A 13,749-nucleotide genomic window follows, 5' to 3' on the forward strand; every position below is an offset into this window, starting at 1 on the left:
TTGAATATCACTTATGAAATAAAATAAATAGCCTATTAACTTGTCGACATGCTAACAAATGATATGTTGGATTCACGTCTCCAACTCAACCAAAAGTAGAAGTTAAAGAATGGGATTTAAGCCAGTGGCTCAAATGGAACAATCCAGGCAGATACATCTCCTTTAAATGTTGATATTTGGTTACGTTGTCAACCAAACACAATTCAATATTACTTGTGTAATACAGGAAAGGGCTACCTTACAAACTAATGTAACATACAACCTTAAAATGGGTAACACATCCATGGCCACATTTTGTGGTTACTGCAACTATAAAGTTCTTATGTAATAATTTAAAGTGTGCATGTCAAAGATAACAGGTCGTCGCAGGTCTGTGGAAATCTTGAAATTTGGTTGTGCTTTTAGATGGTTGAAAGCATAGCGATAACACATTGGAAATTCAACACATTTTTGGCTGTGTTTTTGAGTGGGTAAATATAGGTTGTAATCTCACTGTTCATCGTCTCAACCAAATATTACCCAGTTCTCCATGTTGAATTGACATGGTGTCCCCAGTGAGAAGTACACAATATCACAGTTGTACACCACAAGACAGCCACATCGAAATAGACAAAGGAGTAGAAACACCAATAATACAGCACTCACTCTCCCTCACACCCACGTACACCCACATAATTCCACGCTCTTGTAGATCACTCTATTTCAGGGTGGCGAGCTCAGACTCAGACTCAGGCTCAGACTCAGGCTCAGAATCAGGCTCAGAATTAGGCTCAGACTCAGGCTCAGACTCAGGCTCAGACTCAGGCTCAGACTCAGGCAGAGCAGTAACACAGAAGGCTAGCAGCTACCATCGACACCCCACGGCACACTGGTACATGAATGTAGTAGCAAGTCATTCATTTCCCAATCCGCTAATAACAGTGTCACTCGCAGCAGTAAAACATGCAGTTTATTGCCACTCTGCGAGAACAGATATTATGTCTACTACTGAGATGAACTATAGGATCGAACGCTCCAGCGATTGGAAAACCAAATCCCCTTACTGACACATTCATGTAGGGCCGTTTCCCTTAAAGCACATTCCTTCATGTTCTTTAATAGCTCAAATATAAAGGGATAATAAAGCAGCTCCCACTAAAACATGTCAGACTTCAGCAGGCAGAGAAGTAAACAACCCAGCAGAAGGAAGTCTTGTTCAAATCATAATAGTAAAGTTCATCATCCTGAGTGCATGTAAATGTAGAGACCAGTAGAACATACAGTGAGGGAGAGAGTAAAGAGCTAACTGAGAATGGTAACAGAGAACGCAGGGTGCTGCTAACGCAGCGGGACCAAGCTGAGCCGGGACGTGTTCATTAGGCACCAAACGGAAAAAAAACTGACCGAAAAAGGGAGGACTAACTGAACTGGTCCAATAAGAAAATCTAGTTTTCGCTTTCCGTTGCGAAACATTTTGCTACAGTTTGCCCTAATGAATACGACCCTGGACAGGACTGTGCAGGTTAGGTCTACCCTCTTAACGGTTCTGGAGGAAACACTACATTTCTATGCACTCAGTCAGTCAGGGGAAAGTCCATGCTCCACATGAACATGGTTGGTTTGCCCCCTCTTTTATGGCTTTAGTATCTGAATAGCAGTCAGTCAGTATGAGATGGAGTTGGCTTTGACTGGAGATGGCCTTAGATGTTTGTTTTTAAACCCTCCAAAACTCCGCCAATGACTTCTGGTTCAACTTCAGTCAAAGCTACATGTCTTAAATAGTGCATTGATAGCTGTTTCCTTGCACAAAGAGTTGCATAATTTTTTGAAAGTTACACAAAATTGTGTCGTCGGTCGAAATTCCAAAACCTTTTCAACTCAAACGTGACAATCATGATGACACCAATCTAGGCTAGTTTGTGTCTGATTCCTTCCTGGATTATTAGTTTGATGATTAGTGGAAATTGAACAACTCTTTTGTTAGTCAGTGTGTGTGTAGTAGTAGTTGGGAGTTAGCTGATGATGACAATCTAAAAGTTAAAAGAGGTGCCATGGAGTCAAAAGACAAAGAATAGAAACTGAAAACAAAACAAGGCAGGTAGTACTGTGGTGGCAGCAGGTGACACACAAGGAGAGAATGCAACAAGGCTCTCTGTCGTCATTAACGGGGGTTACCTTCAACATGATCTCAAATGTAAACATACTAGTGAAGACATAATCTGCATAGCCTAGGACCTGGAAGGCAACCAGACGTTGGGAGTGTTACTGTGGGGGGCAGTTAGTAGACAGCACAAAGAGGCGGACACAGGCCATTTACCTTCAATAGGATCTCAACAGTAAAGATAGCCGTGAAAGCATAGTCAAAGTAACCAAGTATCTGCAAAAAGCAACGTATATGTTTAACAACGATTATACAGGTTATGCAGCATGTATATTCATCAAAGACATTAGAACAACTAGTTAGAGTGGGATAATCCATGTGTGCAGGAAAGGGCATAGGAAATTACTTAATATGCATAAACAGAACATCAACAGTAGTCATATAAATGTATCAAATCCATGTACAGTAGAATACAATATATTTTATAATACACTATCTATTCATCATATAGTTTCATTGAGTGCACCTGCATGATGCCATTATCCCACTACCACAATGACATCATCTTTAAATTCCCGCAGCTTGAGGTTAAGTTAGTATGATGAGTTGAAATAAAGCAACTCAAGTCAATGAACCTGCTGCCTCAGAGCATCATGGGGAAAAGTTCAGGAAAGAGTTATCTTTACCGCAGTACTCTGTTAGTGTACATCAATCGCAACAAACTAAATCACTAAATCAAGGTAAATAATTAACCAATAATTAACCTTACAGAATCTGTCTTTACTGTACATACTATGTACTACTACGAAGCCTATCTGTTGAAAATCAATTGCTGTATACGGTGTGTTCCTCTAACCTAGACATAAGGTTCCTGTACTTACGATGTTGCGTGCAGAGAAGTTGCGTATGGGGTCCTCTGCAGCGAGGGAGACAGAGCTGAGCATGATGAAGACCAGGATGAGGTTGGTGAAGATGTGGTGATTGATGAGTTTATGACATCCCACCCGGATCCTGAGGAAAACAACAGACAATAGACAGAGCTCTGAGAACAGGCTCAAGAACAGCCACTTGTTGTGTGCGTGTGTGTGTGTGTGTCCTACGGGTTGGTCTTGCTGAAGATAAAGAAGGCGCTGCCATCAGGGATGGGGGTGATCTTCTCCTTCTTGACCAGTTCAGAGATGGGTGGGCGTGGCCCTGCTGGAACCTCCGGCTCCTCCTCCTCCACTGCTGCAAATACAGGCACACACACAGTGAGTCGGATCACACACACACACACACACACACACACATACACACACACACACACACACACACACACACACACACACACACACACACACACACACACACACACACACACACACACACACACACACACACACACACACACACACACACACACAGGCCTGTTCTCTCCATGTACCTGCTGCATTCTCCTCTTCTTCCTCCACTGGCACCTGTATCCAAAGAAGCAAATGTGATTAAGAGTGTCATAAGTGTCATAAGTGTCATAATTTAGTTTTTAAAGTGTATTTTAAACTATTTTATAGCATCACATATTATGTATGTTTCACAAGTATACAATGCGGCTGAATAAACCTGAACCACAATATGTCTGGGATGGAGGTTTACCAAGTCTTCCTTTTTCTCTTCCTTTTTCTCTCGTGGAGCATTGAGAGACTCCGCGTCTCCCAGGTTGTCCACAGCGATAGCCAAAAAGACGTTCAGCAGGATGTCTGAGCAAAGTGTTCAGTCAAGGACAAAAGGAAGACACTGATACAGAACATTCAGAATAGGAACAGAGAGAAAAGCATACAGTGCTTGTGTCGAAGTCAGAAATGTTCAATGCTGGATGGGAGGAAACGGCCAAAGATAAGAAGGTTATTGTGTTTGGGCTAATACAAACCTCCCAGCCCTGGAGTGTCTGGATCAGAGGAAGTTGTTGGGCATGTTGTATATGTTTGATACCATCCCATTCATACCATTCCAGCCATTACAATCAGCTCCTATATGTCCTCCCACCAGCCTCCTCTGGAACCTAGGTAAGCGCAGATTGTGATCTGGGCTGTTGATAGGATGAGTGGGGTAAAGAAAGGATACAGTTTCCGCAGATGAAGAGGATGATGAAGTAGAAGGAGACGATCATCCCTGATGAGGAAGGGCCACCATACGCCATGATGCCGTCATACATCACAGCGTTCCAGTCTTCACCCGTCAGGATCTGGCAACAACACACCCAAATATATTGGATGCTACACACATAGAGGTCCTATAATTCATATGTAATTTTATGGATACACATAGAGCATACGCTGGTAGTACAACATAACATACTGTATTTTACAGTATGTATATACTGTAGACCATGGGACATTTTACTCTAGTTATGTAACACACAACAGCAAAAACAGAGGACTTGTCTGAGGCATAAACAAACACAAACCCACCTATTGTGGAAAAATGCATTTAAAATATAGGGAGCATGACTTTATTCCCCGCCAGTGGCGATCAGTGTTGACCCAGCTGTATTTTACCACTACATCCCTGGGCTAGCCCCTATGTCATCACCAGGAGGCTCTCTTTATATACTACATTCACTAAATACCGGTAGACTATGAGGTTCTAGATATAAGTGTGTGTGTGTGTGTGTGTGTGTGTGTGTGTGTGTGTGTGTGTGTGTGTGTGTGTGTGTGTGTGTGTGTGTGTGTGTGTGTGTGTGTGTGTGTGTGTGTGTGTGTGTGTGTGTGTGTGTGTGTGTGTGTGTGTGTGTGTGTGAGAGTGAGAGAGAGAACACCCACACACTGTACTGTTCACCCACCTGAAACACAGTGAGCAGTGCCTGGGGGAAGTTATCGAAGGTGCTCCTCTTGGTCTGTGTCTCGTCGAAGTTGAACTTGCCTCCGAACACCTGCATGCCCAGCAGGGAGAAGATGATGATGAAGAGGAAGAGCAGGAGCAGCAGGGAGGCGATGGACTTCATGGAGTTGAGCAGCGATGCCACCAAGTTACTGAGAGACTGCCAGTGACTGGAGAACAGAGAGAGATGGCCAAATCACACACACACTCTCATGCATACAGTATGCATGGACACACACATATACACACACACACACACAAAGAGAACAGTGTCTAGGGGCGACTTCACCCTACTCCACATGGCGGTGGTCTCACCGTGTGACCTTGAAGATCCTGAGAAGGCGGACACAGCGGAACACAGAGATGCCCAGAGGAGACATGATGGCCAGCTCCACCAGGATGGTCTCTGTGATGCCTCCACACACTACAAAGCAGTCAAAGCGGTTGAACAGGGACACAAAGTAGGCCTGCAGGCCCAGACTGTACATCTTGGTCATCATCTCACACGTAAAACATCCCAGTAGAACCTTGTTTGCCACGTCTGGAATCACAAAGGACAGAGGGTGGTGTCAGTCAATATAACACAATAACACAGAATAAAGTAGAAAGGTCATTTTCCATGAAGATAAATTGTGAATTGCTTCAGCTGGCAAAAAATATTTTTATTGTATTCAAAGAAATGTTGATGTTTAAATTGCTAGCGTTGACAAATTAAGGCTAATAGTAGAAGTAGTGACTGCAGTAGTGGTGGACCTATTGACTGTAGTAGCAGTAGTAGTAGCAGTAGTAGCAGTAGTAGTAGCAGTAGCAGTAATAGTATATTATTATTATTAGTATCATTATCATTATTATTATTATTATTAGTAGTAGCAGTAATAGTAGTACTATTATTATTATTAGTAGTAGTAGTAGCAGTAATAGTAGTACAATTATTATTATTATTATTAGTAGTAGTAGCAGTAATAGTAGTACAATTATTATTATTATTATTAGTAGTAGTAGTAGTAGTAGCAGTAATAGTAGTACAATTATTATTCTTATTACTATTAGTAGTAGTAGCAGTAATAGTAGTACTATTATTATTAGTAGTAGTAGCAGTAATAGTAGTACTATTATTATTATTAGTAGTAGTAGCAGTAATAGTAGTACTATTATTATTATTATTAGTAGTAGTAGTAGCAGTAATAGTAGTACTATTATTATAATAATAATAATTATTATTATTAGTAGTAGCAGTAATAGTAGTACTATTATTATAACAATAATTATTATTATTATTAGTAGTAGCAGTAATAGTAGTACTATTATTATTATTAGTAGTAGTAGTAGTAGCAGTAATAGTAGTACTATTATTATTATTATTAGTAGTAGCAGTAATAGTAGTACTATTATTATTATTAGTAGCAGTAGTAGTAGCAGTAATAGTAGTACTATTATTATTATTGGTAGTAGTAGTACTTGTAGTAATAATAATCAAATCAAACTGCATTAGTCACACGGGCCGAATACAGGTGTAGACCTTACAGTGAAATGCTTACTTATGAGCCCCTAACTAACAACGCTGTTTAAATAAAATTAAAATTAAAATATCAATAAGAAAAGTAACAAGTAATTAAAGAGCAGCAGTAAAATAGCAATTGCGAGACTATATACAGGGGGGTACTGGTACAGAGTGAACGTGCGTGGGCACCGTTAGTCGAGGTTATTGAGGTAATATGTACCTGTAGGTACAGTTATTAAAGTGACTACACATAAATGATAACAACAGAGAGGAGCGGTGTGGGGGGGGGGGGGTGCAAATAGTCTGGGTAGCAATTTTGATTAGATGTTCAGGAGTCTTATGGTTTGGGGGTAGAAGCTGTTTAGAAGTCTAGGCCTCTTGGACCTAGACTTGGCGCTCCGGTACCGCTTGCCGTTCAGTAGCAGACAGAACAGTCTATGACTAGGGTGGCTGGAGTCTTTGACAATTTTTAGGGCCTTCCTCTGACACCGCCTGTTATAGAGGTCCTGGATGGCAGGAAGCTTGGCCCCAGTGAGGTACTGGGCCGTACGCACTACACTCTGTAGTGCCTTGCTGTCAGAGGCCGAAAAGTTGCCATACCAGGGAGTGATGCTCTCGATGGTGCAGCTGTAGAACATTTTGAGGATCTGAGGACCCATGCCAAATCTTTTCAGTCTCCTGAGGGGGAATAGGTTTTGTCGTGCCCTCTTCATGACTGTATTGGTGTGCTTGGACCATGCTAGTTTGTTGGTGATGTGTACACCAAGGAACTTGAATCTCTCAACTTGCTCCACTGCAGCCCTGTTGATGAGAATGGGGGCATGCTCTGTCTTCTTTTTCCTGTAGTCCACAATCATCTCCTTTGTTTTGATCACCTTGAGGGAGAGGTTGTTGTCCTGGCACCAGACGGCCAAGTCTCTGACCTCTCGTCGTTGTCGGTGATCAGGCCTACCACTGTTGTATCATCGGCAAACTTAATGATGGTGTTGCTGTTGTGCCTGGCCGTGCAATCATGAGTAAACAGGGAGTACAGGAGGAGATTGAGGTTGCACCCCTGAGGGGCCCCTGTGTTGAGGATCAGTGTGGCGGATGTGTTGTTACCTAAACTTACCACCTGGGGGCGGGCCCGTCAGGAAGTCCAGGATCCAGTTGCAGAGGGAGGTGTTAAGTCCCAGGGTCCTTAGCTTATTGATGAGCTCTGAGGGCACTATGGTGTTGAACGCTGAGCTGTAGTCAATGAATAGCATTCTCACGTAGATGTTCCTTATGTCCAGGTGGGAAAGGGAAGTGTGGAGTGCAATAGAGATTGCATCATATGTGGATCTGTTAGGGCGGTATGCAAATTGGATTGGGTCTAGGGTTTCTGGGATAATGGTGTTGATGTGAGCCATGACCAGCCTTTCAAAGCACTTCATGGCTACAGATGTGAGTGCTATGGGTCGGTAGTCATTTAGGCAGGTTACCTTAGTGTTCTTGGGCACTGGGACTATGGTGGTCTTCTTAAAACATGTTGATATTACAAACTCGGACAGGGAAAGGTTGAAAATGTCAGTGTTGACACTTGCCAGTGGGTCAGCGCATGCTCGGAGTACACGTCCTTGTAATCCGCCTGGCCCTGCGGCCTTGTGAATGTTGACCTGTTTAAAGGTCTTACTCACATCGCGGAGAGCGTGATCACACAGTCGTCCGGAACAGCTGGTGCTCTCATGCATGTTTCCGTGTTATTTGCCTCAAAGCGAGCATAGAAGTAGTTTAGCTTGTCTGGTAGGCTCGTGTCACTGGGCAGCTCTCGGCTGTGCTTCCCTTTGTAGCCTGTAATGGTTTGCAAGCCCTGCCACAGCCGACGAGCGTCAGAGCCGGTGTAGTACGATTCGATCTTAGACTTGATGCTTTGCCTGTTTGATGGTTTGTCTGACATAGCGGGATTTCTTATAAGCTTCCAGGTTAGAGTCCCGCTCCTTGAAAGCGGCAGCTCTAGCCTTTAGCTCATTGCAGATGTTGCCAGTAATCCATAGCTTCTGGTTGGGGTATGTACGTACTGTGGGGGTGACGTCATCGATGCACTTATTGATGAAGCCAATGACTGATGTGGTGTACTCCTCAATGCCATCGGAGGAATCCCGGAACGTAATTCCAGTCTTTACTGGCAAACCAGTCCTGTAGCTTAGCATCTGCTTCATCTCACCACTTTTTTATTGATCGAGTCACTGGTGCTTCCTGCTTTAATTTTAGCTTGTAAGCAGGAATCAGGAGGATATAATTATGGTCAGATTTGCCAAATGTAGGGCAAGGGAGAGCTTTGTATGTGTCTCTGTGTGTGGAGTAAAGGTGGTCAATAGTTTTTTTCCCTCTGGTTGCACATTTAACATGCTGATAGAAATTTGGTAGGACCAATTTAAGTTTCCCTGCATTAAAGTCCCCGGCCACTAGGAGCGCAATCTCTGGGTGAGCGTTTTCCTGTTTGCTTATGGTGGAATGCAGCTCATTGAGTGCGGTCTTATTGCCAGCCTCAGTCTGTGGTGGTATGTAGACAGCTATGAAAAATACAGGTGAAAACTCTCTATGTAGATAGTGTGGTTTACAGTTTATCATGAGATACTCTACCTCAGGCGAGCAAAACATCAAGACTTCGTTAGATATCGTGCACCAGCTATTATTTACAAAAATACATAGTCCACTGCCCCTTGTCTTACCAGGCCCCCCTCTTTAATCCTGCCTATACAGCATATAACCAGCCAACTGTATGTTGATAATGTCATCGTTCAGCCACAACTCTGTGAAGTAGTAGTAATATTATTATTATTATTAGTAGCAGTAGCAGTAGTAGCAATAGTAGTAGTGAGTGTGGTAGTAGTAGTAGTAGTAGTAGTAGTGAGTGTGGTAGTAGTAGGCCTTACTTCTACTTAAGTAGGCCTTAAGTAGAATTTCTAGTGGTCTTGCTGAAGCAAGTCACATGAATTAGTGGTTCTCATTCATAGAATGTGCTATAATTAGAAATGTAAGAATGCTCCATTACATGGCAGTTAATTCAACAGTGGGAAGTTAGCTTGATGAAAGTAGTTGATGTGGTTTTTATAACAGTTGTATCGTTTGATTGGTAGAAGATATTTCTGTTCTTATTTCAAATTTGAATAGCAGATAAACACAACAAGATGTCATACACAGTAAGTTTTTATGTAAGTTGTTTGGAAAGTGGCCTAAACCTCTGAGGTTACAAAAACTGCTGTATCGTTTGATAGGTAGAATATATTTCTGTTCTGATTTAACATTTTAATAGCAGAGAAGTAGACCTTCATACCCTTTCCAACAGTTGGGAAAGTGGTAAAAATAGCTGATTTGTGTCAAAAGTCACATTGTTTACTAGTTGTCTAATTCTTCGAATGTGCTCCCCAAGTTCTATAATTAAGCAATAAGGCCTGACGAGGTGTGATATATTGGCCAGTATACCACGCCTAAGGGCTATTCTTACACACAATGCAAAGTGGAGTGCCTGGATATAGCCCTTAGCAGTGGCATATTGGCCATATACGACAAACCCCAGAGTTGTCTTATTGCTATTTTAAATCAGTTTCCAACATGAATATAACAGTAAACAAGTAGTTTTGCATCATACTCGTGATATATTGTCTGATATACACACAGCCAATCAGCATCCAGGACCCAAACTACCTGGTTTATAATTAGACATTTCTGAAAGTTCCATGGCAGTTTATTCAACAGTGGGAAGTTAGCTTAATGAAAGTAGTTGATTTGTAGAAGTTTTTCTGATCTGATTTCAGATTTGAACAAAATAGAATGAGAACAAGAATTCATACGCTCTTTTTTGTCTAAGATGTTGGGAAGGTGGTTAAAAAAGGTTAAAGTTGAGAGAAAAAAATTGTTGACTTGGTTACTAAAACAGCTGAATCGTTTTTTTTTCAGGTGATTACTGATCAATTCATTTAAACAATTATTATTAGTAGGTTTTATCTGTTATTTTTGTACTTATGTATTGTATATAGTTTTTGTGGTGTGGTTTTCATATTAGCCCTTGGGCTTTCAACAACACCTGCACACCGTTTTCTTTATTTTATATCAGTAATGTTGTCTATCACTAGTTTTCTTTATTTTATATCAGTAATGTTGTCTATCACTAGTTTTCTTTATTTTATATCAGTAATGTTGTCTATCACTAGTTTTCTTTATTTTATATCAGTAATGTTGTCTATCACTAGTTTTCTTTATTTTATATCAGTAATGTTGTCTATCACTAGTTTTCTTTATTTTATATCAGTAATGTTGTCTATCACTAGTTTTCTTTATTTTATATCAGTAATGTTGTCTATCACTAGTTTTCTTTATTTTATATCAGTAATGTTGTCTATCACTAGTTTTCTTTATTTTATATCAGTAATGTTGTCTATCACTAGTTTTCTTTATTTTATATCAGTAATGTTGTCTATCACTAGTTTTCTTTATTTTATATCAGTAATGTTGTCTATCACTAGTTTTCTTTGGTGCAAATAAATAAAAATAAAAATATAGATTATAGATAGATATTTCAGTTCTGATTTCAGATTTGAACAGCAGAGAAGTAGACTAAAGCCTGATTCAGATACAACAGACAACATGGTTTTACTCAGTTTTATAACATTTGCTTTGAACACTATTTTTAGAACGTCTCATGTTGGCTGCTTGATTTTCCCAAATTGAACATGTCAAATCTTAGCTAAAGACTTGCGATGAGACGGATCCATTTAGCCAATCAGAGAACAGTGCGCTGACATTTTGTCTGTGTTTAGACAAGCAGCTAGCAATTTGTTTCACAGCTTCACCACATCATTGTAAAAATAGTCACATTATAGTGGAATCGTTCTCAAACATTGATCTGAATGTTTTTAGTCAGCTGTCCTACAACAGACAATTCCAAAACAAGCTAATTTTGTCTTGTCTCATCTCTCCTTATGTCGGCTGTTGTGTCTGAACCGGGCTTAAGATTTCATACGCACAATGTTTTTGTCTAAGTTGTTGGGAAAGTGGTCAAAGTAGCTGATTTGTGTCAAAAGTCACATTGTTTACATTAAAGTGGATTAGGATTTTACAAAAAGGTTAATAGTTTAAAAGGTATAAACGGTATCAAAACTATTCCACACCAGTCTGCATGTTTTAAAGTTTGAATTGTTTTTCTAGCTTAAACAGTGTAAAAGGAGTAGTGATACAAATAATAACTTTAATAAAATGTCAGAAATAAGTACAAGATTTAAAGTGTGACTGCTGAAGCAAGTCACATTAAAAATATCATTGATAGGAGTTTTTCCTTACCACCTGACCTGACTTGAAAGTAATTCTGGCCGAGTCTCTTTTCACAGCTGCCATGGAGCGCCATGAGTCTTGCAAATAAGACTACTCTGGGCCTTAGTTATAGAGTATAAATACTGTATGGGCCTGAAGTTTTTCTGGTCAAGTCACATGGTCAGGAAAAACTCCTGGCCCTATGGCATATGATCTAAGACAATGGTAGCCAGTATGTGGTGTAGTAGACCCACTCCCTGTACTGGAGTGAGCCAGTCAGGCTGATTGTAGTGTACTAACCCTGTACTGGAGTGAGCCAGTCAGGCTGATTGTAGTGTACTAACCCTGTACTGGAGTGAGCCAGTCAGGCTGATTGAAGTGTACTAACCCTGTACTGGAGTGAGCCAGTCAGGCTGATTGTAGTGTACTAACCCTGTACTGGAGTGAGCCAGTCAGGCTGATTGAAGTGTACTAACCCTGTACTGGAGTGAGCCAGTCAGGCTGATTGAAGTGTACTAACCCTGTACTGGAGTGAGCCAGTCAGGCTGATTGTAGTGTACTAACCCTGTACTTGAGTGAGCCAGTCAGGCTGCATGTAGTGCTCTGAGGAGATGGTGAGTGTGTTGAGAAACACCAGGATGATCACCAGCCAATAGAAAGGCACCGATTTAACTGCCAACCGGCACTTCCTGCGGCAGAACCTGTTCCAGCGACGCCAGCGCCGACTGTGAGACAGGAAGTAAAAAGGAGACCAGTAGGGGAGGTTTTCATTGAAGAGGGGAGGATCGATGGTTAGAGGGGGGTTAGGAAGTATATAAAGAGGTGGTGTAGGCAGGCACTGAGTTCAAAGAATATTAGAAGAAAACTTGGGAAAGAGAAGTCAATGAACTTTGAAAGAACTTTGGGACAGGGAGAGAGCAGCATAGCATGCAGTATAAATCAAAAAGTATAAAAACACTGCACAAGGCTCCAGCACCTCCAGTTCCTTCCGATGCCCCAGATTATATGCTGACATGTTTAAAGGGGAGTTAGAGTTGATTTATTACCTGCAGACTCATTAAAGCTGACTCCAGAGAACAGAACAGCACATACAGTAGAGAAACCTAAAACAAGCATTTATCTACAGAAATAACAGACGTCACTACTTCATGCAGAAAAATAAAACTTTTACTGTACAGACTGCTGCTGCATGCGTCAAGCAAGGACACATGTGAGGTAAGGTGATTTCACTGACCTGAACTTTGACTTTGTAATTTTTTGACTGGAAAAATCAAAATGTTTATAATAGATGTCAGTTTAGCTTGCTGACTGCAGGATATTCATAAATGTTGTACAAAGCCACATATCCTATGTGCAACATGAGTGTACAACAAATGTATTTATTAAAGCTTGTTTTACACCAGCAGTTGTCCAGACAGGATAGATAGAGGATAGATAAAGATAGATAAAGCACACAATAGTTCACTCAGGGGTTGTGTTTCTGTAAAGAATGTGGTAGTTTCTATGATATCGCAGGTTGTGTTCTATGGTATGGAACTGCAGATGTGGTTCTAGTCTGGGGGAGTTCTCACCAAAAAGGTCCACAGCACGGTGTCTTCACCTCATCCTCGGCCACGTTCTCTGTGTTCACTGACTCCGTCTCACTGGCTGGCATACTCGCTGCAGTGGCAAACAGAGTACTCATCATACACACACACAGAACCCCATGTACAACACACCGTACATGTCACACACACACCTCAACCGTACAGTACACATTCAGACCCACGGTACCACAGCTGAGTCAAACACATCCCAGAGAAAATAAACCTCATTCATCAAAGAAAGAAAGAACGGTCAGCATCACTGCAGGAATTTCTAAGAAATCCCTTTTCTCAACAACAACAAAAACACAACACAAATTCGGTTCCAAAGGACGATACCTCCCAAAACCAAATCCATGTGCAACAGAATAGACAGAAGAAAGTCTGTAAAGTGGGCAGATAGAAAAACAAGAAAGAAAGAAACCACTATAGGGTTTGTGTTTATTTTATATCCCCTG

The 13,749-nt window shown here is 41.1% G+C and overlaps 1 protein-coding gene across 8 annotated transcripts in view; it reads right to left on the reverse strand.

Moving 5' to 3' along the window:
• Positions 1-13,749, reverse strand: part of LOC109891346 (voltage-dependent L-type calcium channel subunit alpha-1D) — a 123,030-nt gene that overhangs the window by 49,499 nt on the left and 59,782 nt on the right. For 5 of the 8 annotated variants that reach the window (XM_031825533.1, XM_031825534.1, XM_031825532.1 and 2 more), the window contains 11 exons: positions 13,280-13,367; positions 12,943-12,969; positions 12,273-12,433; positions 5,252-5,477; positions 4,899-5,106; positions 4,181-4,301; positions 3,713-3,816; positions 3,504-3,537; positions 3,181-3,307; positions 2,962-3,091; positions 2,297-2,356 (listed from right to left, as the gene is read on the reverse strand). In XM_031825533.1, the coding sequence (XP_031681393.1) occupies positions 2,297-2,356; positions 2,962-3,091; positions 3,181-3,307; positions 3,504-3,537; positions 3,713-3,816; positions 4,181-4,301; positions 4,899-5,106; positions 5,252-5,477; positions 12,273-12,433; positions 12,943-12,969; positions 13,280-13,367 (1,286 nt within the window). Of the gene's footprint in view, positions 1-2,154; positions 2,215-2,296; positions 2,357-2,961; positions 3,092-3,180; positions 3,308-3,503; positions 3,538-3,712; positions 3,817-4,180; positions 4,302-4,898; positions 5,107-5,251; positions 5,478-12,272; positions 12,434-12,942; positions 12,970-13,279; positions 13,368-13,749 lie in introns of all 8 variants that reach the window. The other 3 variants (XM_031825529.1, XM_031825535.1, XM_031825531.1) reach the window with 2 other exon arrangements.

This window comes from Oncorhynchus kisutch, linkage group LG5, assembly GCF_002021735.2.
Source record: "Oncorhynchus kisutch isolate 150728-3 linkage group LG5, Okis_V2, whole genome shotgun sequence".
NCBI classification, from domain to species: Eukaryota; Metazoa; Chordata; class Actinopteri; order Salmoniformes; family Salmonidae; genus Oncorhynchus; species Oncorhynchus kisutch.